Source organism: Lissotriton vulgaris, chromosome 5 (genome assembly GCF_964263255.1).
Source record: "Lissotriton vulgaris chromosome 5, aLisVul1.2, whole genome shotgun sequence".
NCBI lineage: Eukaryota > Metazoa > Chordata > Amphibia > Caudata > Salamandridae > Lissotriton > Lissotriton vulgaris.
This window is the reverse complement of record NC_141693.1, coordinates 105,967,083-105,993,002: the sequence shown is the minus strand read 5'-3', so window position 1 is coordinate 105,993,002 and position 25,920 is coordinate 105,967,083. Positions and strand designations below refer to the sequence as shown.

Below are 25,920 nucleotides of genomic sequence, written 5' to 3'. Positions count from 1 at the left end.
GAACAATGCCTTCAACAACTTCACACACCTTGAACTCATCCACTTCCCAAGAATCCTCAGATGACAATGAAGTTTGGGCTTCTTGTTCAGAAACTAACCTAGAGAGACAATCTGCAACCTTATTATTCACACCTGGTAAATATCTCACTTCAAATTCAAAATCCTGAAGAGCGATAACCCATTTACAAATACGCGAAGAAATAGCATCCAAACTTTTTTGACAAAAAACATCTTTCAATTATGATCAGTGTGAACCACAAACTAATTACCCCACAGGAATTTCTTTAATTTCCTAATTGCCCAATAAATACAAAGAGCTTCTTTTTCAATCACTGAATATGACAACTCTGGGCCAACTAAAGATCTAGAAAGAAATAAGATGGTAATCTCTTTCCCATCCTTCATTTGCTTGAGTACAGCTCCCAAACCTCGAGAACTAGCATCTGTGACCAAAAACGAATTATAATTCACATCAAGTTCAGTCATTTATAGAGCGCACTACTCACCCAGAGGGTCTCAAGGCGCTTGGGGGAGAGATCCTTAATTGTCGAATAGCCAGGTTTTAAGTTCTTTTCTGAAGGAGGTGTGGTTATGATTAAGGCGGAGGTGAGTGGGGAGTGAGTTCCAGGTTTTGGCAGCCAGGAAGGAGAAGGATCTGCCACCCATAGTGGATTTCCGGATGCGTGGGACTGCAGCGAGGGCTTAATTGGACGATCTTAGTTGGCGGGTGGGTGAGTAGAAGGACAGTCGAGTGTTGAGGCATTCGGGTCCTAGATTATATAGTGCCTTGTGTGCGTGGGTGAGAAGACGGAAAGTAATTCTCTTGCTGACGGGAAGCCAGTGGAGGTCTTTTAGGTGTCCGGTGATGTGATCTTGGCGAGGGATGTCTAATATGAGTCTCGCTGATGCGTTTTGGATGCGTTGGAGTTTTTTCTGGTACTTTGCAGGGATTCCGGCGTATAGTGTGTTACCATAATCCAGTCGACTCGTGACCAGTGCGTGGGTGACAGTCTTTCTTGTCTCGAGGGGGATCCATCGGAAGATCTTTTTGAGAATGCAAAGTACGTTGAAGCAGGAGGATGAGACTGCGTTGACTTGTCTGGACATAGAGAGAGAGGAGTCTAAGATGAAGCCTAGGTTACGTGCGTGGTCTGTGGGTGTGGGTGCTGTGCCCAGAGCGGAAGGCCACCAAGTGTCGTCCCAGGCAGAGGGGGAAGATCCTAGGATGAGCACCTCCGTTTTGTCTGAGTTAAGTTTTAGGCGGCTATGTTTCATCCATTCGGCTACTTCTTTCATGCCTTCGTGGAGATTGTTTTTGGCGGTGTTGGGGTCTTTGGTGAGGGAAAGGATTAACTGGGTGTCGTCGGCGTAAGAGATGATGTTGAGGTTGTGTTGGCACACGATGGATGCGAGTGGGCTCATGTAAACGTTGAATAGGGTGGGACTGAGTGATGATCCTTGTGGTACTCCACAGATGACTTCAGTGGCCTCTGAGTTGAATGGGGGAAGTCGGACTCTTTGAGTTCTTCCGTCGAGGAATGAGATGATCCAGTCCAAGACTTTTCCTTGTATGCCGATGTTGCTGAGGCGTTGTATGAGGGTGTTGTGGCAGACTGTGTCAAAGGCGGCGGAGAGGTCGAGTAGAATGAGGGCCACTGTTTCTCCGTTATCTAGTAGTGCCCTCATCTGTTGCTGCAATGAGGGCGGTTTCAGTGCTGTGTTTGGCTCGAAATCCGGATTGAGATGGATCGAGGGAGTTGTTGGATTCAAGGAAGGCTGTCTGTTGACATCGAAACTCTGTAGAGAAGGAGCTAGACTTAAATCTTGTTTGACTTGTTCATACTCCTTTTGACACACCTGAGACCACGTAAACTTTACTCCTTTTTTTAACAGGGCTCTCATACTAAGAGTTTTATTAGCAAAATGGGGCACAAACTTATTATAATACTCTGCCATACCTAGGAAGGTAACCAACTCATCTCTAGACTTTAGTGCAGGCAGACTGTGTATAGTTTTCACCAACTTATCTTTAGGTTTTACACCATCTGGGGTTAAACAGTGACCTAAATTGTCAATCTCAGTCAAATTGAATCTACACTTGTTTTCCCTTAGTTTCAATCCTCTGTCAGCAAAACGCTCCAGAACAGATTTAACTCTAAGATCATGTTTTCTTTGTGATGAACCAAATACAAGCACATCGTCTTGATAAATCTTAACACCAGTAATACCCTTTAATACATCCTCCATTACTCTCTGAAACACAGAGGCCACAGAGATTAAGCCAAAGGGTAAGCGGGTAAACTTATACGAGCCAAAGGGTGTGATAAAGGTTGTGAGACCCATGGACATCTCATCAATCCTCACCTGATGGTATGCAGCCCTAAGGTCGAGAGTGGAGAACATGCACGCATCCCCAAGTTGAGTCAACATGGTATTAATGTTGGGAAGAGGGTATCTATTCACTACAACCTCCCTATTAAGACACCTAAGGTCAACACAAAAGCGAATTTCACCTGAGGGTTTCCGCGCTAAAACAACAAGAGAACCCCATTCACTCGCCTCAGATTTCACAATGATTCCATCATTCAAATGTTTTTCTAATTCTAACCGCATAGTTTCCTGCATGGCTAAAGGAACGTTTCGCACTTTACATACCACAGGAACTGCATCTGTCTTCAAGGTAATATTATGTACATAATCAGAAAGACATCCTAGTTTGTCACTAAAAACATGTTTAAATTGGGCACGCCAATCAGGAGAGGAAACTTCATTTGAAGTGGAGAACCGCAGCCTTAAGGCCCGGCGGCGCAGGGTACGCCTGAAATCCCCGGGATTCACCTGTTTTGTCAAAACAGAGACACAGACTCTTCGTCTGGCGTAGAAGATGGTATTTATTAGCTGCAGCTAGTACAGTGGTCTTAGATATCGTCAGTACAACGAGGTTCAAAAGAGACTGCCACTTAAATCTGTGGCGCACAGGTTTATATACGATATAATACAATACAAAATGCAATCACACAAGAGCATGAGCTACAGGCAAACGTTATAGACAATGTTTTAAGACCAAAGCAACTCAAGTCCCCGGTTCTGTTTGTCACTTGACCCCTTAAGTAAATCACAAATGAATCCACACAATTTGATTTACAAGTAGAGAAAACCCAGCTGCGTGTTGAAGAAGGACAGTCGTGAAACAGGAGAATGCATGAGACGTGTAGCGAAGGACAGCAGATAAAATAACTAAAAGGAAACAATGGTGTGAACCAACATGTAGTCCGGATGGGGATTAATCAGCTCAGACAGGAATTAGTGTACTCGGCCAGACCCTGACACTCGTTAGTAAACATAAGCAAAGAAGCCACCTGACACGCAAAGGCAGAAACGACAAAAACATCGCAATTGCCGAGCTGTCTGAGTGAGGGCAACATAAAATGGCGGCGATCACAAATGGAGGCTGAGCACAAACGAGTTCGTAATTTACAGAACCTCAGAAGTCGAACTTGCGACCTTTTGTACACCAACCACATCACAGCTAGCTGCACATAGAGACGCATTACTCATCACAGCGTTATGCACACCAGAGTCAGGTACAATGTCTCTCAGAATAATTCAGGGGTTTTGACCAGGAGCTAAGGAGACATGCAAGTCAGCCTGATGAAACCAACTAAGGATGCTGTCCCCCCTGCAGGAGATGTAAATTTTCCCTGCAGTGAGTCTTCCTTTGTAGTCAATCTGACCACTGAAATAACCTACAAGGTTAATAGGTTGTCTCTCATAGGCTAGTGGCCTTAAGTCAGGCTTAAAAACTATTATCTTTCCATAAAGCTTTTTGTGAAAGAAAGCTTTGGGTATTAAAGTGATTTTTGCCTCAGAGTCAAATAACATCTTGACTTCACAATTATCTATGCGCACCACATCAATTGCACCTGTACACTTTTTGTCATCAGATAAGGAAATTTCCCCACAATGTAAATCATCAGAGTCAGAATCAGAGTCCTCATCAATTAGAACTTCTTTTACTCGCCTATTCTTCTTATTTGCTTGAGACCTGCAAGCCTTCGAGTAATGCCCAACCTTACCGCAGTTGCTACATTTTGAAGATAAAGCAGGGTATGAACTATCATTGGCCAGATGGTCAGAAGCATTACAACGAAAGCATTTCAGTTTGGAACTAGTGGAGGGTCTCGAGAAATTAGAAGAAGAAGGAGTGAAGTTTGTTAGTTTCTTAGTAAATTTAGTTGTTGTTTTAGAGTCTGGTTTTTCAAGAGACTTTTTCTTATTGACAAATAGAACTTTTTCTTCAGATGTTTCTTTTTCTTTCTTAAATACTTTTACACAGGCAAGAGAATGTTCTAATCTCTTGGCTATAGTAATGACCTCATTTAAATCTGGGTCATCTTTTTGCCATAGCTCGTCCTTAATTTGTTCTAAACAACATCCTAACATGAATTGATCACGTATTCTTTCCTCCAAAGTACCTTCAAACTTACAAGTTGCAGCTAATTTGCGTAAAGCCGTGACATAAATTTCTATTGACTCATCATCTTTCTGCATGCGCCTACCAAAGTGGTACCTTTCTAAGATAGTACTCACATTTGGTAGGTAATGCTTGTCTAGTTTTTTAAGATTAATCTCAAACTCATTTAAGCTGTCTGCTTCCTCAGTAGTCAACTTAGGCAAGTGTTCGAATACCTCTTGCCCTTCAGAGCCTAAGCAGTGCATTAAAAGCGCAGACTTCCTTTCTGCAGAGAGAGATGTACCGCACACTCTCGCATAGTTTAGAAATACCTTTTTCCATTTGGACCAGCGAATAGGTGGATCACCTGGTTTCGATAGGAAAAAAGTTGCAGCTGTAACGTTTTGCATTTTCTTCTTACAATGTAAAAAATATGTGAGCACAGAAAATAAAACAAAATAATCTCAGTGTAATAAGGTCAACTAATTAAATGTTGAAGTCAATACCAGCATAAATAAACTGATGACCTCTTAGCGATGCAAAGTATTATGAAACACTAATAAGTAAATCAAAATAATTACTTTCATGGACCTGTTAAGAAATATGAAATGGGTTTTAACACATAACCCTTTGTATTCAGTATCAGCGTTTCTATAAATAACTTACTAACAGGGCTGAGTGTATCAGCGTAGACACACTAATAGGCTGAGTGTATCAGCGTAGACACACATTGTGAAATGCCTTCAAATCCCACGACGTGAAGATTATGCAGTACATGGAAAACCAACAAGGTTCAAGGTTCAGTTCAAAATATTTGTAAATCTCCAAAATAAATATTGCTACCTTCTCTCGTTCTTCTCTTATTCAAGTCTGTAAGGAGAAAAGATATCCGGTAACCGGTGCGTCGTTGAGTAGACTTCGCTCCGACGCGGCGTTGTCAAGTAAGGCTAAGCGTTGCCATGGAAGAAGCTTTGTCGCAACGTGACGTCGCTGGAGCGCAGCTTAGAGCAGGTTGTTAAGTAGAAACACACGTAACTAAGGAAGAGGCTTTGTGGAAATGTGACGTCGTTGGAGTGCAGCGCAGAGCAGATTGGAACGCAGCGTTCACGTAGAGCGTCAGGAACACAGCGTTCACGTACAGTGTCAGATGCATGTGTGCATAGCGTAGCAACGCAATGACGACATAAGCTGAACTGCTTGGAGCGTGACTGAACACGAGAGCAAAGGACGCGCGAGTGCAGGTTGTTATTGATTTTTAAAAAAAATGCTTCCTTACAAGTTGTTACGCTCTCAGTTTTTCCTTCACAATACACATGTAAACTGCAAAATTCAATAGTCAATATCCTCTTTAAGCAAAACCGACTCTTCCGCTAGTCTTCAGATGTATAGCCAATATACACTTCAAACAAAAGCATCTCTGCCGCTAGTCTTCAGACGTTTAACAGCATACCACACATTTTCATTGAGTTAAAGCGCTTTACAAGCAAAGCAAGTCTGCCGCGTTTTCATAAAGATAAATAAACAAGTGGTCAGAACTTTTCAAGCCTCCCGAGGAGAAGTTCGCTCTAAAAATATTGTTCATAGACTTTGAATATTTTGAAGTAGAGTGCATGAAAAGTAAAAGCACCAAGAAAGGGCAGGAAAATTACTGAAAAGAATGTAAAATCTTCTTTTCTCACTGCCCAGTATTAAGTGTAAAGTTGCAGCACAAAGTACCTTAAGGTGAGGCTTGGTGTTGAGTTCCTTTAGAGAGATTTTCTTTCAAAGTAGACCTTTTTCCTCTTCAACATGAATTTTGATAGTTGAAAGATAAGTCTTCACCAGTCCTCATCGCCAATGTGAAGAAGTAGGAGTTCAGGTAATGCAGATTGATGATATAAAGATTCTTTATTAACATCTCATGAAGAAAGGATTTCATCCACAAGAGACATAGGCAGTAACTGGCTCAGTACTGGCCCCAATTAGAATATCAACATAACTACATCATTACATTCTAAGGATAACATTCTATAACCAGCAAGTCCCTCACACACAGATATAGCACTATGAAGGATACCACAGCTCTGTTTTGTCCCCATTCAATTTGAGGCAGGAAAACGTCATCCACTCATGAACTGCTACTAGGCAGTTACCAAGGTCAGTGGGCGCATTTTGTGGGGGATTGAGAGCCACTACCAGCTAAGTATCGTTTGCATAGGGGATGATTTTTACCCCAAAAGGGTGGACAATCTCAGCTAGGGGGCTCATATATATATTAAATAATGTGGGGCTGAGGGAGGAGCCCTGCGGCACGCCGCAGCCGAGAGGCTTGCTGGAAGATGTGGTACTGCCCTCAAAAACCTGGAAGGAACGGTTGGCTAGAAAGGATCTAAGCCAAGTGATTGCCATGCCTGAAATTCCCTTACTGCTGAGTCTATGTAGTAGGATGTTGTGGTTTACTGTGTCGAAGGCGGCACTTAGATCAAGGAGGATGATGGCAGCGGAACCTCCATTGTCCAGGATCCTCCTAGCCTCCTCCGTCACGACAACCAAGGCAGTTTCGGTCCCATGCAGGGGCCGAAAACCGGTCTGAGTAGGATCTAAGATGTTTTTAGCCCCTAGATATTCTGTCAGTAATGTATTCACATGTTTCTCAAGAATTATGCTTAACCAAGGCAACAGGGAAATTGGGCGATAATTGGCAGGGTTCTTTTGGTCCAGATTAGATTTTTTTAAAAGTGCTTTGACCATGGCTCGCTTCCATGGAAGAGGGACGATGCCAGTGGATAGGGAATTGTTGAGAATTTCCATACTGGTAGTGGAGATACAATTGGGGACTGAGAGTAGGATGCGAGGGGGTGCAGGATCGGTAGGGGAACCAGATTTTACCTGGTGCATGATCCGTTCTAAAGTGATGGGGTCTAAAGGGGGAATGTGGTCAAGTATGGTATGAGGTATGGGCTCAGGTTGTGGGGGGTTCTTAGTGTCAGTCGGAAATTGGTAGAAGGGGGTATAGATGTTTTCAATTTTCTGAGTAAAAAAATCAGCCAAGTTGTCACAGTGAGTTTGAGCATCTGACACATCCTGCTGTTTCTCAGGTAATTGAAGTAAAGTTTTTGCAATACGATATATCTCTTTAGGTTTGCACGCAACTTCAATGATTTTTTCCTCAAAAAAGGATGCCTGTGTGCGTTTAATACAGGTTTTATACGTTTTAATTGCAGATCTGTAGTCAGTTTTTTTGGAAGGTCAATAGTCAAGGCGCCATTTCCTTTCGAATTTTTTGCAGGCGCGTTTCAGATCTCTGAGTTCGGGGGAATACCAAGGGGCAGTCTTTTTGCTACATTTGAGTATGGTGGGTTTGATAGGTAGCATGAAGTCAAGTGACTCTGAAATCCAATTGTTGAATTCCTCGTTAGCCTGGAGGGGGTCAGAAAAACTAGGAGGTCTAGAGGTTTCAAGACCAGCCCCCCATTCAGCTAGGGGGAGTTTTGACCAGTCACGGTCTCTACGGGCTCCTGGAGGTGGGGGAATATGAGGTTCAGGGGTGTGCCAGTATAGAGGGATGAGGGAGTGATCGGTCCAAGGCAGGGGGGTGGGGGCTCCTACTTATAGATCTAAATAATTGGCGAATATGGGGTCAAGAAGATGACCCTTATTATGGGTTGGGTCTAGCACAAACTGTTTTAGTTGAAGAGCGGAAAGACTGCTGATCATTTCTAGGGCAGTAGGGTCTGCCGAGTCGTCAAAATGGATATTTAGGTCCCCTAGGAGGGTAAAGTTGGAAGTACTGAGGGCCAGTTCCGCAATGGTTGATGGAAGGGTGCTGGGAAACTGCCCCAGCGGACCCGGCGGGCGGTAAATAAGCATCCCCGAAAAGGTGCTAGTAGGGGAAAACTCTATGGAGAAGGAGAGACTTTCGCAGTCTGGAATTAAGGCGGGGGAGCCCCGGCATCCATGGCCGTTTTTATAGATGACTGCTAAGCCTCCTCCCCTTCCCCCTTTGCGGTCGCCTCGAAGTATTTGGTAACCTTGGGGAAGGGCTTGGACAAGATCGGGCTCTGACTTGGCGTGCAGCCATGTCTCGGTCAGGAATAATATGTCGGGGTTGAGCTCTTCTAGCAGCATAGAGATTTCTAGATAGTGTTTTGGGAGGGACCTACAGTTTAACAGGAACATACTGTGTTGCACCGTTTTTGGTAAGAAGGAGGGGTTGAACTGAAAGCCACATTGGGGGCAAGAGGAATGTTGAGTTGTTGGGTCCCGGAAGGGGAGGCAAGAGGCAGACATTCCTTTTCTCAGTTGATGTAAAAATTTCGAGCTATATCTCATGATAGTGTGGGGCGTACAAAGGCGGGTTGTGGCCCCTGGCCCCGGCCGGTCGCGGACGGGCACAGACGGGCTTGCCTTTGTCATGCCCGCTGCGCGCGTCCGCTACGCGCGGAGAAAGGCATCTAGTAAATAAGGGCGGTGCAGGGGGCGGTGTGAGTGAAGCCAGCCAGTAGCGCTGTGCCCTCCTCCCCTTTAGCCCAGATATGGTTAAACTAATCCGCGCCTCCCTCCACATCAATCGGGAAGAATCCCGCGGGGGACCGGGGAGGTGCGGAAAGCCGAGTGTCAGAGGGTGCAGGAGTACAGGCAGGTGCTGGCAAGCTGCATGAGATTCAGTTTTTAAAATGCGTCGAAAAGTACACAATTAAATGCAAACTTAAAATACCTTCAGGAGCAGCAGAGACTGCTGTGATCCAGTGCACGTCAGCTGCGCGAATGATGAGCCTCTGGTTTTAAGGGCGGTGTGAGTGAAGCCAGCCAGTAGCGCTGCGCCCTCCTCCTCTCTAGCCCGGAAATGGTTAAACTAATCCGCGCCTCCCTCCACATCAATCGGGAAGAATCCCGTGGTGGACTGGGGAGGTGCGGGAAGCCGAGCGTCAGAGGGTGCAGGAGTACAGGCAGGTGCTGGCAAGCTGCGTGAGATTCAGTTTTTAAAATGCGGCGAAAAGTACACAATTAAATGCAAACTTAAAATAACTTCAGGAGCAGCAGAGACTGCTGTGATCCAGCGCGCGTCATGTTTGCCTTCACATGAGTGACCCAGTGGCTCAGTGCACGAGTAGATATCCTGTGGAGCTCTTATTTAACAAGGTGGTCATAGATTTGAACCTGGTCGGTTCACTCAGCATTTCGTCCTACTGTAGGCTATTAAATAATCGCCATTGAGTTGGGTAGCAAGAACTATCTGTTCCCATCAGTGGAGTACCAAGATTGACATGGATCCAAATGGAATCAAATAAAATGGTCCCATTACACCAGACATCCTTGGCGTGGTATTCCCCAAACTTTTTGCCTTCTCTCCCTGTTTTATTAAATTAGTTTTTGTTGGCATAAGGACTCTGTGCACTTTACGCCTGCTAAGCAATGCAAAAGTGCTTGTGCTCTCTCCTTAAAACATGGTTAATTTGGTCTGCACCTGATTTGCACGTTTAATTTATTGTAAGTCCCTATTATATGGTACTAACACTGTTCCCAATAAGGTGCGCGGCTGAGCGCCCGCGCACGGAAGTCTCCACAAGCGCGCAGTGTCCCATTTTTAGCGCGCACATACCTCACAAAGCACATTAAGACTGTTCGCGCCACCGCTTTTAAAATGCGAGCGGCACAAAAATTGGTCATTTCAAGTGGCTCCTGAACTTGCTGCAATTGTTTTCCTAGTAGTGGGCTGCTGCGGGGCTGACTGTCGGCCTTTGAAAGAGTATTCATGTTAAGTGCAGCGCCGTGGGACGCTGCAATTAACATAAATACTCTTTCAAAGGCCAACAGTCAGCCCCGCAGCAGCCCACTATTCAGGAAAGGAATGCAGCACATCTAAAGCACAACGTATGCTTTCAGAATCTGATCTACAGGATCCGTGGCAAAGTGTGAAAACGAGGGCGAGGATCTGCAGATCCCTTTCATCACCGACAACCTGTGCATCTCATATGTCTGCCAGGTAAGAGCCTCCCGGGCTGTCTCGGAAGGGTGGTGAGTCTGTCTTCCCTGTTAATGCTTTTATACTAGAGCCTTACCTCCACAAGGTGTGAGCAGGTGTCGGTGCACCTGTGTGCACTTCTGTCTGCATGTTTCTGTATGTGTATGAGATGACGTGTTTTTGTGCTGTTCACTCGCCTTTCTCACTCTCACTCTCTTCCAGTTATCAAACACTCAATGTTTTACAGCGGATAGCGAAAACTGTGTACCCATTGCTCCGTTTCTGGTTTCAAATGTGATGCCCTTGACAGTCCGGCTGGCTGCAGCAACAATGTGGTTTTCAGAATGTGACAGTTCACTGCTTGTAATGATATCATGGTAAAAAGACCAAACACGCAGCCTTTTAACTGCAGCACAACCCTATATAATTATTATCTGCTCTTGCAATCTTTCATTTTGAAACAGAAGCACAAAACTGAAAGAAAGCTCGAAACTGCTTTCATTCGTCCCTAATACTGCTGTAATTTTTTCCGAGTAACATTCACTGCTGCTTTCATGGAAGAAACGCTGCCTCTTTGGAGCAATCATATCTGAGTGCAGCGTTTGTTTAATATTACCCCAGGCATCTAGCCATGATAGTAAAGGCTAAATATTTGTCCTAATTGTAGACTTTGTTGTGTCCATGGAAGGTGTGCTGTTTTGTATTCTGGGATTCAACATTCCATAGTAAAGTTTCTTATTTGATCAGTTCTGGTGTATGTCCAGGGTTAAAACTTTGTCTGAGTCATTGTGGTGTACTCAAAACTTCAAGTGAAAAGAAGGACATTTACTGCCCATGTTTACCTAGTTTTACCAAGTTGGTCTGTGTAATGCTTGTATGCGGGATAGGGTAGGTGCCTATTTGTTACAATAGAATGCTCGTGAGTTTAGTGGGCCTTAATTGTTTTGGAAAAGCTTGTGGTTTTCTTGTATTCATGTTAGTATGTAGGTAATTACATTCAGATTTTAGACTCAAGAATTATTATTATCAGAAATATACATAAATGTTGATGGCCATCTAATAATGTGTAACGAAGAACTAGAAATGCTAACCAGAGACAAAACCCACAGACTCTAACCAGCCATGTTCACTTTAAATTTCCTTCTTTGAAAGGGTGAGAACAACAAAACGAACATGTCAAAGGTTACACGGTTTCAGAAATGTCCATAAATAACAAAACACATTATCATATAACATAACATGTGTATTTCTAAAGTGCACGTTCACCAGTACGGGTATTTTGGCGCTGAATAACAGATGTTTGTTGTTACCTAAATCAATGGCACTCATTTTATCAACCTCAGATGGATGAAAGGCTGAGTGGACCTGCCGGGATTTGAACCTGTGACCATGAGGTCGAACACAGGCTCCTGCAGGAGAAGTATTAGTCCACTGAGCCCCCAGACCCAGCTGGTCACAAAAGTAAAAAATAAAAATAAAAAAAGAGACTCCTACTGTTTCATCTACCTCCGCTAGGTTCGCACGGCTGTGTTAAAACCAGGAAGTAGAATTCTGAATACCTAACATTTATCGGACAGTGAATCTTTTACGTCTAGGGAGTCTACTTTAATGTAGTGATTTAGATGCTTAGGGCCTGATCCTCAAACTTCACTATGCAGTACCACAAAACATACTACAAAATGTAAGGTTTGCCTATACTTATATGTGCAGAGTTCTCTGCCCCAACTGTGGAGTCTCTGCACATATTAGTGCAGATTTTAGTAGTAAATGTGGGAGGGGCACAGGAGAGTGGGTGGGAAAAATGGCTGACTTACTACTAACTAGGATGGGATTAAGACGAATTATTAGCAATGGTCAAGGCCAGGTTTAGAGTGTTATGGCACTCACCCACACAAAAGTACGCCAATTGCATAACTCTGGGGTGGAGGCATGTAACTTATACTTTCTGTAAGTTTGATCTCAGAGTAAATTAATACTGAATGTGCTAAACTTATTACAAAGTGTTAACTTACTACAAATGTAGTAAACATACTACAAAGTGTGACTTACCATTGTGAATCAGGCCATTAGAATTTTTAACATACCTTGAAAAACTCTCATGAAGAAGACAACATTTTTCTTGTTTTTAAATCGAGCCAACCAGGGAGCCCAAGCTGTTTGGTAGTCAAAGTCATGTGGTGGGCTTACCAAAAATTACAGTGACTTCCAGCCTGCCCATTGCTTACCATTGGTTGGATTTACTGTCACTCTTATTGACTTGTTTTCTTTTGGATGTCTTTCCTTGTTTCCACCAACTCATCTTGTGTTTCTCCCTCCCATGCAGCATAGTCTTTTTACCATTTATTTGATTGGCTGGCCTCTGTGCTTCCTCTGCTCGCTTTTAGGAAACTTCTTTTCACTCTTTTTTTGAAAATACTCCATGGGAGTGCATGTGTTTTCCAGCTGTCTTCCTTTAGTGCTTTTCTTCCCACCTCCACATTGCTCCTTCTTGCTCATGTGCTTCTTCCATGTTCCAAGCTGCTCTTTTGCCCATGTGTTTCACCTTTTGCCTCTGCAGTCTCTCCCTCGTGTCACTTCTCCTCCTGCCTTTTTTCAGCCATGCTACACAGCTGCCGCGATCCTGTACAACATGGCTATTAACATTGGCAAAGTCAACATGTCTCATAGACGAGACCTATTGGATTTACCAATTCTTGTTTATATTTCAATTTAAACTAGGCACAACTAGTCTGCAGCTTCTGCTACTGCATGCTCCATTCTAGGTTCCTCCACCAATAGGACTTCTCCCTGGGGCAGAGTAACACAAGGCACCGACTTGTGCCGCCTTGCATTACTCTACATTTACCAAGCCACGCAAGGCCACGCAAGGTTGCGTGGCTTGGTGAATGTCATACTAGGTTTTGTGCCCCCATGCGTGGTGCAAGGAGAACGCAAACTATGCTAATTATAACTTCAATTGTTAAAATGCTGATGATCAAAAAAAATGATAATTTGTACCCAGGGATAAATTGTGTCAGATTCAGCGAGATCTCTAGCAGATTGCAAATTTATATTATGATTGATCAGATTGATCAGATTTATCTATCGTCATTTTTTAATTTTGCATACATGAGACATCAAACACTGTTATAAATGCATGACTAGAGGGAGGATTGTTCCATTAGTGTTGTGTAGATGAATTATCTAATTTCATGAACTGCATTACCCTTGGGATGGCTAAAATGCAATGAGATACCCTAGTATCAGCACACTGGACAAAACAACGCATTACTTTCAGGTGTTCAGATAGGAATTCTTTAGTTTTTGGCTATGGGCTGATGTGGAACTCGGTCAGTCTATGTCTGACATCCCTCACAGGGGTGCAAAACGATTTTGCAATGTGAGGATGGCAATAGGGCTGTTAGATTAATTTCAGACTAGAAGTAAGCATATTGCTTCCCTTGGCTGGGGGTTGACGAAGCAGAATGTCGCTAGAAGAAACCCATGGGAGAGGCATACATCTTATCTTGTTGGATCTATATGTAGTCTAAATGATATAACCGAGTTTAACAGCCCAGTTTTTTAAAAATTGACCACTACACACTACCACTAAGCAAAAGTTTGAAGTGATATTTGGCACTGCACCCACACACGTGGTCTGCTTCACGGCGCACATAGCCTTGGTTTCAGTGCACAGAGACCTTACACTGCCGCACACAGAGGAAAAAAATTAGAGGGAACATTGGATACTAAATGTATCCACGGCCTGTAAATTACATGCTACTAGTGGGCAGCAACACCCATTGTGCTACTGATTAAAGTAGTGTTTTAAAACATGTCTCAGCCCTGCCACTGTAGACTGTAGAGCAGTTTTAAACTGCCATTTGAACCTGGCAATATAACATTTTGAGAGGCCTAAACCTTCCTTTTTAGGTTTTGACTGGCGATGCGCACGTAGTGCGCATGCGCCAAAAAACCTTATGAGTTGTGTGTGGGGTCGGGTATACGCCCCCTCCATTCCCCTCCTCCCATTGGCTAGCTCCATAAATGGAGGCTAGCCATTGGGAGAGGGCTCTGTCCGTCAATCTCGGACCAGATTCGGGGGCGTTCCCGAGAATTTTTGGCTTTTGGCGACGTCACGCTACGTCAGCCAAAAGCCGAGAACGCCCCCGAATCTGGTCCGCCATTGACGGCACTCTAAATGTTGCCATGAATGCCCAGCTAAAGCACTGCCCGCAGGGGGAGGAAATGCAGGTGTGAGCTGAGGTCACACAGAGAAGACACCCTCCCACCTAGAGTGCAGTACGCCTGTGCGGTCCGGAGGATTACCCTCGCCTGAAATGTTGCTGCTCGAAACGTGCACTGGAGCCCCAATCGCCTGAAGAGTTTCTGCAGTGCGAGAATACGCTGCAGGTCACGCCACTGCGTGCTATAGTGCTGGGGTCAGGAGAGTCACACACCTGAAGTGCTCTTGCCACGCAGGACTAGAATGAGTACCTCTCTATTGGCTCTTTACTCTGTCTCCCACAGACATGGTCTGTCGCTTGATCTCCCACCCATATCTCTGTAGTTTCGTCCTCCTCTTCCTTTCGTTACTTCACAATTTGCTTTAAACTTTTTTTGGCCGCGCTGGGATTGGCCCAGCCGGCCGAGCCTCCGCCGTGTCATCGGGAGGAGGAGGAGTGGAGAGCAGGAAGCAGCCTGCGTCGGCCGCGCTGGGATTGGCCCAGCCGGCCGAGCCTCCTCCGCGTCATCACTAGAGCTGCTTCCTCTGCTCTGACGCGGACACGGGCAGTCAGGTAAGCTTTCTTATTTTTAAAAAATGTACTTTTTAACCCCCCCGCGCGAGTCCCACCCCCAAGTCCCGTCGCCCCCCCCAAGTCCCGTCCCGTCCCACCCCACCCCCAAGTCCCGTCCCCCCCCACCTCACCCCGCGCGAGTCCCGTTCCCCACCCCCCCCCCACGAGTCTTAAGGATCGGAATGACTGAGCCCAACTCGATGATTCAATCTCGATTTTAAACACAGATTTCGCTGGTACAATGATCACCAAGAGAAGCGTCCAACACACGCCCTCCTCTCTCACCACCTCCTCTTGATTATTTGTGCAGTTTTATAGTGCGCGAGCGGGGCCCGGAGGTATCGGAGCGCTTTACACGAGCACGGGTTGCAAAGCTCATTTTTGGCAGGCGAGGGGGCTGAATGATTTGCCCAGAATCACAGATGCTGAACCGAAGCCCAGACCCCCCTCTCCCCTATAATGCAGACACTCTTCATTTGCCTTCAGCCGATGCCGCTGGGGTCGGAGGATGCTCGAGGGGTGGTCCAGGGCCCGCTGCCTCCGGTCTCTCGTTTCCATGCGTGTGTTCAGTGTGTTGTTTCCTCTCTTGCTAAGTGTTGCCGCACGCGAGGCGCCTCCTGATAAAGACAGTGGGCCTGGCCTGGCTGGGATGAAGATGGGTCACTTGCAGGAGGGGTGCCAGGCCACCCGCAGGCAGCGGAGCCAGCCTCATTGCCAGATCTCTCAGCCTCACATGCCAACAGATGTGGCTGAACCGGCAGCTTCCAAGTGTCAGCAGGAACTTCAGATTCCAGCTGCTTCCCTCGTGCCGGCCCCCCCACACCCATGATGCTGCACAGACCCCTTACATTAGATGTCAAACCCATTAGGATATGTCCCATCGACTTTTTAGCATCTCACATGCAACTGAATCCCTAGAAGGTCCAGCGTGCGCGTATGGACAGGGCGTGTGGACATCCACTCATCACACGCACACACACGCATACACTCATCACACGCACACACACGCATCCCCTCATCACACGCACACACACGCATCCCCTCATCACACGCAGTGTATTGTGTGGAATGAATGTCGACAAAGGTCATATTCATTCCCCAGTGGTGCACCTGGAAACATGCGCCTGGTGGAGTGAAGTACTGATTTCTGAAAAGTCGTGCACATACAGCTGTGCGCGCGAGCCTGTGTATGTGGGTAGAGGGATGACTTTTTGGTGCCTGGGGACGCTGCTGCTGCACGTGAAACGTTAGGCAGCAGATTAGTCCTAATCACTAGAAAAGAGGAAGCTTCGAGAAGGACCTGCTTTTCAGTCAACATGAAGTTTCCTACGTGTGGAAGCAGGTGCCCTGCTGAGGCAAGAGAGCAGAGGCTGCTTGTTACTGTGAACTCAGGTCTTAGGCAGGGCCACTGGAATTGTGTGATTGTGCGTCTGCAGATGTTTTCGCATAATTATAGGTTTGCGGAATTTGCCACACAATCCATCATCTGCTGCATAATCTGCAGATTTTAACCCCCAAACATGTGTTTCTAGCTCAGACGGGTCAAAAGTTGCTAAAAGTGCATCAACACGTGTTGCCGCATAGTGGCACGCCCTATGCAAAGGTGGACTTATCACCTTTCTGTTGCTTAGCGCTCTATTTGGGTGTTAAACTGATACTTATGAGGTGCAACCAATGCCCATACACTGTTAACAAGTTTTAAAATGATGAAATGATGAACTAACATCATTATGAAATGTGCCGCATTATACCGCATATTTTAGCTTTTCATGCTGCATAATTTACCCAACCCTGCAACATAATTTGGCCCTTTCATTTCGGAGTGAGACACGGTGGGTGGATGGATGCATGATGAATGGATGTATGCATGATGCATGGATGTATGGGTGGATGCATGGATGGGTTGTTGGTTGGATGGGTTGGTGGATTGCATAAATTGTTGAGGGATTGGCTGTATATATGCATCTATCCATCCACCCATCCATGCATCTATCCATACACCCATCCATACCCCCATTCATGCATGCACCCATGCATGCATCCACCAACTCATCCATGCAAGCATTACAACAAGAGCCCGCAGTTCACCTTCGTCTCTCCTCGCCCCCCTTCCCTGTGCCCTGCCCTGCAATTTTAAATGACAATGCCATTTATTTATGTTAAAAAAAAACATAAATAAAAAAAATGTCAAGAGCAATGCCAATAGCTCTAACTTTAACAAAGGCAAAACCATTGCATTGTAAATGCTTGTTAAAAGTTATAACTCACCCGTAAGGAAGGCCATAAACACCCTTAGGGCAGGGTGCATTGTATTTAAAAACTACGATACATTTGACTAAGATTTACATGTTGTAGCACTGAAGAACTACTGCAGTAATTTTTACTGTTTTAAGGCCTACCTCTTCCATAAACTAACACTGGATTACCTTATTACATTTACTCAGTGCTAACGTCAGATTTGGAGCAGGTAGGGATATGCTCTTTACACTCAAATCATTTTAATTTGAAATCCTCTTTTAGGGTAAAGTCAAATTTTTTATTGAATTTTGAAAATGTCACTTTTAGAAAGTTGGTGTATTCCTGGCAGAAATTTCTGAGGCCGTTCCAGGTGTTTCCAACTTCCTGTGCCTGAAAATGGTTCCCCCATCAAAAATGAGTAATGGGTCCACACATGGAACAATGGGACCTGGGTGTAGATGGGAGAGGGTCTTCTTGGCAGGGTGGCTGGGAGGGAACTGTTCCCTGATCTGCTTCCATTTCAAAGGACCTTGCCCACAGCACGCACAACCCGGATTCCTAGCCTGCCCTGCCTTTTTCACCCGAAACAGCTTGGAGCCATGGACAGGGGAAGAACTGACCAGAACCAGTTTTGGGGGAATTCAGGGAATCCACCCACAAAAAGACTGGCACCAGGTATGAAAAGAGGACCTTCAAAAACACTCTGCAGAACACTCCTGGACCTTTGGAAGATTCGGAAAAAGGACTGCCCTGCTGCCCAGAAGACTGCCTTGCTGCTTGAATTACTACGTTCCTGCCTGGGCATGCATGAGCGCTGCTGCTGGCCTCGGCCTGAGTGACTCCTAATCCCCAAGAGGTGATCTTCAGCCCCTGGACCTTGGTTGGCATCAGTGAGAGCTATTTACAAGAAATCCACAAGAACCTTATAGTTCGGGCTCTTAGCGACTGTAAGTGGGCTCGTTCACACCAAAACTCTGCCACCCGCGAGGACCGCCAATGCGAAGCTTTCATGAGACATGCACTTCTCACCACCAACAGCCATCTTACACAACCAGGAACACAAGGCCTGCCCTTTGCGTTACAGCAGCAAATGCCCAGAGCAACTGCGAAAGTGATGCTCCAGCTAGGACCGTCTCTTTGTGTTATAGCTATAACCGTCCACAATGCTCTACCTGAACTTCAAGGCGCTTTCTGCATCTATTTCCACTAAACAATTTACACTTCAATATCGCCTGTACCATCTCATTGGATTGTTGTCATTTTTGTTGGTTTCAGGTCCCCCTTCAAGTAGTGAACACCTCATTGCTCTAGGCACTGGTGCTACTGCACTCGCAGTAGTAATGATAGCTATGCCTCTGTTTATGGGTCTCTGGTTTTCATCCCTTTCTTGTCTCCATCTCTCGCTCCTCTTATTTCCTAATTCCCTTTGATTTTTCTATCCTTCCTATATGCTTCCACCTGTCTCTTTCCAGTCCTTTGTCATTCATGCCAATCTCATCCTACCCACCTTTACCCCTTCCTACATTACTTCCATAACTCATCATAATTTCTCTCTTTCGCTATCTGCCCAATCCATTCCTGCCCTTCATTCTTTTTGCATTTAATTCTCCCTTGTTCTTTTCACACATTCCATTTCATTCCTTCCTTCCTCTTGATTTCAGTCTCCTTCCTTTCTTTTGTTCTGCAATTGCATTTTGTTCTTTGTCTCGTACGCTCCTTCTCTTTTCTCCATTCCATCTGTCCTTCTCATCTTCACTATTTTTCTTATACTCCTTCACTTCTTTCCATTCTTTTCTGTCTTCCCCTTCACTTTTGCCAACTCTTTCTTCATGCATCGCCTTCGTATCCTCATGGTATTTTTTCTCAGCCTTTCTATTACTTCCGTCCATTTTCTCTCTCCTTTAGATTGTTCACTCCCTTTTTTGCTTTCCCTTAGTTCTGCTCCTGTTTTAATAGCATCCTCTGACCTCTATCCTTTTGTCCTAGGTACTTCCTATTTTGCTGTCTTCTGCTTTCTTTACCTCAACGGCCTACCTATTTTTTCTCCTCTCAGTCTCTCTTCACTCTTCTTTCTTCTCTTTTTTTCCAATTGAACAATAGTCTTTGGGGGATATTCACAAGGAAGTGGCGGAGAGAAGCAATGGCTTAACGCCTCGCTCCGTCACTTCGGAAAAGGAAGAATTATTATTATTATTATTATTATTGTTGCATTTATAACGCGCAACAGCTACCCACAAAGGGTTTCCTGGCGCATACATGAACTAATTCTGTGGTTCTGTTGCAAATAAGACATGTTTTAGATGTTAAACAGCCAGGTCTTTTAGGCTTTCCTGAAGCTCATATAACTAGTCTCGTTACGTGCCATATTCACAAGGATATGGTACAGCCCATCATTTTCCCCTGCGATGGTGCTAACAACTTAGCGCCAACACAGCCACCCTTGCACCAGAGTGCAAGGGTGTCTGTGTGCAGGGGATGATTGTGTATGTACAGGAAGGTATCCCTTCCTGCACATAAACAATTCTAAATGCAATTCTCTCACTTTCATGTGTGCTGTTTGTTTATGTGCAGGAAGGGACAACTTCCTGTACATACACAATCCATGGCAATTAGCTTTTTCCATGAGTGCTGCACAGGGCAGTCCGGTAAACAGACAAAATATCGACTACAAAATATCAAATGGACATAATATCGAGTACAAAATATAGGCTGGACAGAATATCGAACGGACAGAATATAGACATCAAAAATATCGTTTTGAAGGTAAGTAATGTAATATCGAAATGTAAAATATAGATAGTCAAAATATCGAAGTACATAATATAGGTTAATAAAAATATCGAAAATGTAATAATATCGATTTTTTTATAGTGTATTTTATGTGTTAAAAGGGTTTATTTATGTTATAAGGTAATTTAATTAATGAATTTAATTTTATTTAAATTTTGCGTAATTTAATTCTGTAGTGGGTTGTGGGTTTATAGGAGAATAGGGTGGGAAGTAATTTAATTATAATTAATTAAATATGTAAATTTATTTATTGGTATTTGTTTATAATTAATTGATAATTAATTTTTATTTTGTCATTAATTACATTTTAATTGCCAATTAATTTTATTTAATTGATTAATTGATAATTATGTTAATTTAACTAATTTATTTTATGTAGTGGGTTGTGGGTTTATAGGGGAATAGGGTGGGAAGTAATTTAATTATAACTAATTACATATGTTAATTGTATTGGGTATTTATTAGATTTTAATTGTTTAGTAAGTTTTTAATTACAAATTAATTAATAGTTAATTTGTAATTAATTAGTATTACTAGATAATTAATTGTAATGATTAAATTAAATTAGTATTTGGAATTAATTAATTTTTATGTTATATTAAATTGGCAATTACTTTTAATTAATTTTTTATAGATATTACGAACACCAGCATGCACTACAAGCTAAAATCATCTGCTGCCCACTGGAGGGCGTATTAAAATGCATGCTTTTGAAAGCCTCCCTGACTTCTTGCTTCGTCATTCCGAAATGCCTGTGAACAAGGAGCTGATATGCTCTGAAACGCGTAAGGCGACACCAATTTTGTGAAGGAGAAGCCGGTGCCGTTAATCAGCTGTCTGCGTGTGCGCCTTCAAACGGGGGTCTTGGATAAAAAAAAAATATTAATATATATATATTTTAAAATATTATATGAACTATCTACTTTCCCTACTGTTGCACTCTTTGGAGTGGGAATAGTAATTTTTACCCCTACGCTATCCAACGCTTTTCCTACTGTTGCACTCTCTGGAGTGGGAATAGTAATTTTTACCCCTACGCTATCCAACGCTTTCCCTACTGTTGCACTCTCTGGAGTGGGAATAGTAATTTTTACCCCTACGCTATCCAAAGCTTTCCCTACTGTTGCACTATTTGGAGTGGGAATAGTAATTTTTACCCCTACGCTATCCAACGCTTTCCCTACTGTTGCACTCTCTGGAGTGGGAATAGTAATTTTTACCACTACGCTATCCAACGCTTTCCCTACTGTTGCACTCTCTGGAGTTGGAATAGTAATTTTTACCCCTGCGCTATCCAATGCTTTCCCTATTGTTGCACTCTTTGGAGTGGGAATAGTAATTTTTACCCCTACGCTATCCAACGCTTTCCCTACTGTTCCACTCTCTGGAGTGGGAATAGCAATTTTTACCCCTACGCTATCCAACGCTTTCCCTACTGTTGCACTCTCTGGAGTGGGAATAGTAATTTTTACCCCAACGCTATCCAACCCTTTCCCTACTGTTGCACTCTCTGGAGTGGGAATAGTAATTTTTACCTCTACGCTATCCAAAGACTTACCTACTGTTGCACTTTCTGGAGTGGGAATAGTAATTTTAACCACTATGCTATCCAACGCTTTCCCTACTGTTGCACTCTTTGGAGTGGGAATAGTAATTTTTACCCCCACGCTATCCAACGCTTTCCCTACTGTTGCACTCTCTGGAGTGGGAATAGTAATTTTTACCCCTACGCTATCCAACCCTTTCCCTACTGTTGCACTCTCTGGAGTGGGAATAGTAATTATTACCCCTACGCTATCCAACGCTTTCCTTACTGTTGCACTCTCTGGAGTGGGAATAGTAATTTTTACCTCTACGATATCCAACGCTTTCCCTACTGCTGTACTCCCTGGAGTGGGAATAGTAACTTTTACCCCTATGCTATCCAACCCTTTCCCTACTGTTGCACTCTCTGGAGTGGGAATAGTCATTTTTACCCCTACATTATCCAACGCTTCCCTACTGTTGCACTCTCTGGAGTGGGAATAGTAATTTTTACCCCTACGCTATCCAACTCTTTCCCTACTGTTGCACTCTCTGGAGTGGGAATAGTAATTTTTACACCTACGCTATCCAACCCTTTCCCTACTGTTGCACTCACTGGAGTGGGAATAGTAATTTTTACCTCAACACTATCCAACCCTTTCCCTACTGTTGCACTCTCTGGAGTGGGAATAGTAATTTTTACCTCTACGCTATCCAAAGCCTTACCTACTGTTGCACTTTCTGGAGTGGGAATAGTAATTTAACCACTATGCTATCCAACGCTTTCCCTACTGTTGCACTCTTTGGAGTGGGAATAGTAATTTTTACCCCCACGCTATCCAACGCTTTCCCTACTGTTGCACTCTCTGGAGTGGGAATAGTATTTTTACCCCTACGCTATCCAACCCTTTCCCTACTGTTGCACCCTCTGGAGTGGGAATAGTAAGTATTACCCCTACGCTATCCAACGCTTTCCTTACTGTTGCACTCTCTGAAGTGGGAATAGTAATTTTTACCTCTACGCTATCCAACGCTTTCCCTACTGCTGTACTCCCTGGAGTGGGAATAGTAAGTTTTACCCCTACGCTATCCAACCCTTTCCCTACTGTTGCACTCTCTGGAGTGGGAATAGTTATTTTTACCCCTACATTATCCAACGCTTCCCTACTGTTGCACTCTCTGGAGTGGGAATAGTAATTTTTACCCCTACGCTATCCAACGCTTTCCCTACTGTTGCACTCTCTGGAGTGGGAATAGTAATTTTTACCCCTACGCTATCCAACGCTTTCCCTACTGTTGCACTCTCTGGAGCGGGAATAGTAATTTTTACCCCTACGCTATCCAACGCGTTCCCTACTGTTGCACTCTCTGGAGTGGGAATAGTAATTTTTACCTCTACGCTATCCAACGCCTTATCTACTGTTGCACTCTCTGGAGTGGGAATAGTAATTTTACACTTCCGCTATCCTACGGTAATAATATTGGATATTTTTTTATTATATTATGTTACTATATATATATATGTTTTTACAAATATGATTGTAAAAAATTTTTTTTATAACTTTAATTAATTATTTAATTATTATAAGGTTATTTGTGTATTTTTAAGTATCTTTTAGTAAATAATTTTAAATATTAATTTAATTTAACATTGTTTTTAATAAAGTCGATATTTTTACAAACTATATATATATATATATTTTTTAAATCTTTATTTATCAATCAATCAAACTATATTTTAGTAAACGATATTTTTTACTCAATATTTTTGTACTTACCTGTTTGTAGATACAATGTTGAAATTCTGTCTGTCGATATTTTGTCGCCGATATTTTTGGTAGTCGATATTATGTCCCTCGATATTATGTCAGTGATCCGGCAGTACACATGGAAAAGGCAAAAACGAGGAGAAACAAAGCATTTCTCCTCGTTTCGCTTGTTTAAGACCAGGATTTTCCTGGTCTTAATTTTGGCACTGCCTCCAATTTAGGCTGCTCTTGTGAATAGGGGGCAGCGTAAAAAATGGATGTTGCAGTGGAACGCCCACCGTAACACCCACTGCACGCCTCTGTCACGGTAAACATAGCATGAAAGGGTGCCTTATTCACAAGGCAGTGTTAAGCCACGTTAAGTGGCTTAACACTGCCTTGTGAATAAGGCGAGGCAAGTATCGCCATCAAGACATAACTGAAAGTGGCATTGTGGTGGCGATAGGGGCTTGTGAATATGCCCCTTTGTCTCGCTCAGAACGAGTGCTGTACATAAATCCTCCTATGGCTTGAACACCTGTCCTCCTCTCCCTGGCCTGAGACCCGTCTCTCTTGCTCTCTCTGACAGCCTTCCGCACGCCCTCCAAGGTGAGTCAACTTCCAACCATCCAGAAACTCACAAAAACACACTCTGAAGGGGGGAGTAGGGTGAAATCAAAGCGGGTGCTGGGAATCCTGGGCCCCTTTCTTGCCTATGGGCCCCGGTGCCTTTGCACCTGCTGCACTACTGATAGCTACACCCCTGGTTTCCAGTGCCAAGAAGCCACGTGGGCAAAAAACAAGCACACAAATCAATATGATGCATTCACTCCTTAGCCATAGATGTTGTAACTTAGTTGATTTCCAGTTCTCTCTCACCATGCTGCAAAGACAATGATTGATCATGAACTGGTATTTTGTATTATGGATCAAACTTAAATGTCCCTATATCTTCATCTTTCCCACGAACAGTCTCCCAGCTGGGAAATGCAGAAGGTGAACATCCCCATCATCACTGGGCAGCAAACCCACCTCCCTCCTAGACAAAATGCATCTGGGGTGTGTGCAGAGCACTTACTTGATCTTTGGTTTTTGATGAAAAACAGCTTGAGGCGCTCTTTGAATGTGTTTTCGTTGACGTAGAATTCGACCTGCACCCTAGAAGGAAACAAAAGAAAATCTGGATGAGTGACGTCCCCTGGTGCTAGTTTCATTTTCACATCCTTTGAAAAAGTGCATATTGTGCCAGAGGTTACTGCACTCAGCTGAATGACTGTGCCATGTGGAATTGTGGGACTTCTTATTTGCACAACTCTGAAAATTGTGTAACTATTTGTAATAGATAAATTTACAAGACTTTTTTCAACAAAATAAATGAAGCAATCTTCTTTATTTCTAATGCTGATAAAAAGCATATGCTAATTACTATCCGTAGAAGAATTGTGCCTCCACAAAAACTGTCCCAGAAGGAATTTGTTTTGGTAGAATTTTGATGGAGAAATACATAAACATGAAAAACTAATAAATATGCTATTTCGTGAGCTGCAAGATTATAAACTTCTAATATTTAATCATGTGACAATTTCCGTATTATACAATTAGGCTTCACCAGATCTGGATGTAGAGTTTGTCACTTTTTCCCACAAATCTGAACAGTAGACAGCCCTTTCAACATAGATTTGACATTACACTTTGCCTAAGACAGGCCATATTGTAAAATGTTGTCACCACTGGTTAGAACTTTGATTTAGGCTGAGCACTTTCTACTTAAACCAACTGGCGCCCTAGTCCCTATTGCATTTTACATCACAACAGCGTTTGCAAAATATCATAATCAATAAGAGAGGAAGTAGATACTATATACAAAGAAGTGGCCTAGTTCTTTAGATTTGAGAACTATTTACTGCATCTGCAGGCACTAATGACTGTTAAGTACCCTTCCCCTAGTTGTAGGACTGTGCTGCAGGCGAGGGTTCTTAACTAGAGCGGTAATTATCAGCTGTTAGTGCCATGCAGGTAAGGGCGTTAAGGATATTAGCATACCCTCAAATAAGTAAGCTCTGCAAAAGCTGGAGTTTTCTCTTACGTGAAGGCGCTGGTAAAACACTGCGTACGGGAACATCACGCTGCAACTTTGCGGAACATAAGTCCCTAGATCTCGTGTGACGCTATGCAATACATACATACATACATAGACGCTATGCCGCTATGCGGCTACCCTGAACTGCAGTCGCTGGGGGGAAGTCTCTGGAGTAACCAGCTAGAGCTCCCATTTCTCGTGTGCCGTACGCAGTATACGCGGCACCCATAATTAGCAGTCGTCGATTGGAAGTCACTGGATGAACATGATATAGACCCCAGTTGGTTTTGTTATTTATTTTACAAATACGGTCACCAAGAACTGCTCTGATCCCTTCCGGTGGATAGGACTAGTCAGGCTCATAG

At 43.7% G+C, this 25,920-nt stretch overlaps 1 protein-coding gene across 1 annotated transcript in view; it reads right to left on the bottom strand.

Annotated features, from left to right (window-relative positions):
• The window catches only part of KCNT1 (potassium sodium-activated channel subfamily T member 1), a 1,005,890-nt gene that overhangs the window by 834,922 nt on the left and 145,048 nt on the right, over positions 1-25,920 (bottom strand). Inside the window, exon 2 of the mRNA XM_086920997.1 lies at positions 24,554-24,633. Coding sequence (XP_086777123.1) covers positions 24,554-24,633 — 80 coding nt within the window. The remainder of the gene's footprint in view (positions 1-24,553; positions 24,634-25,920) is intronic.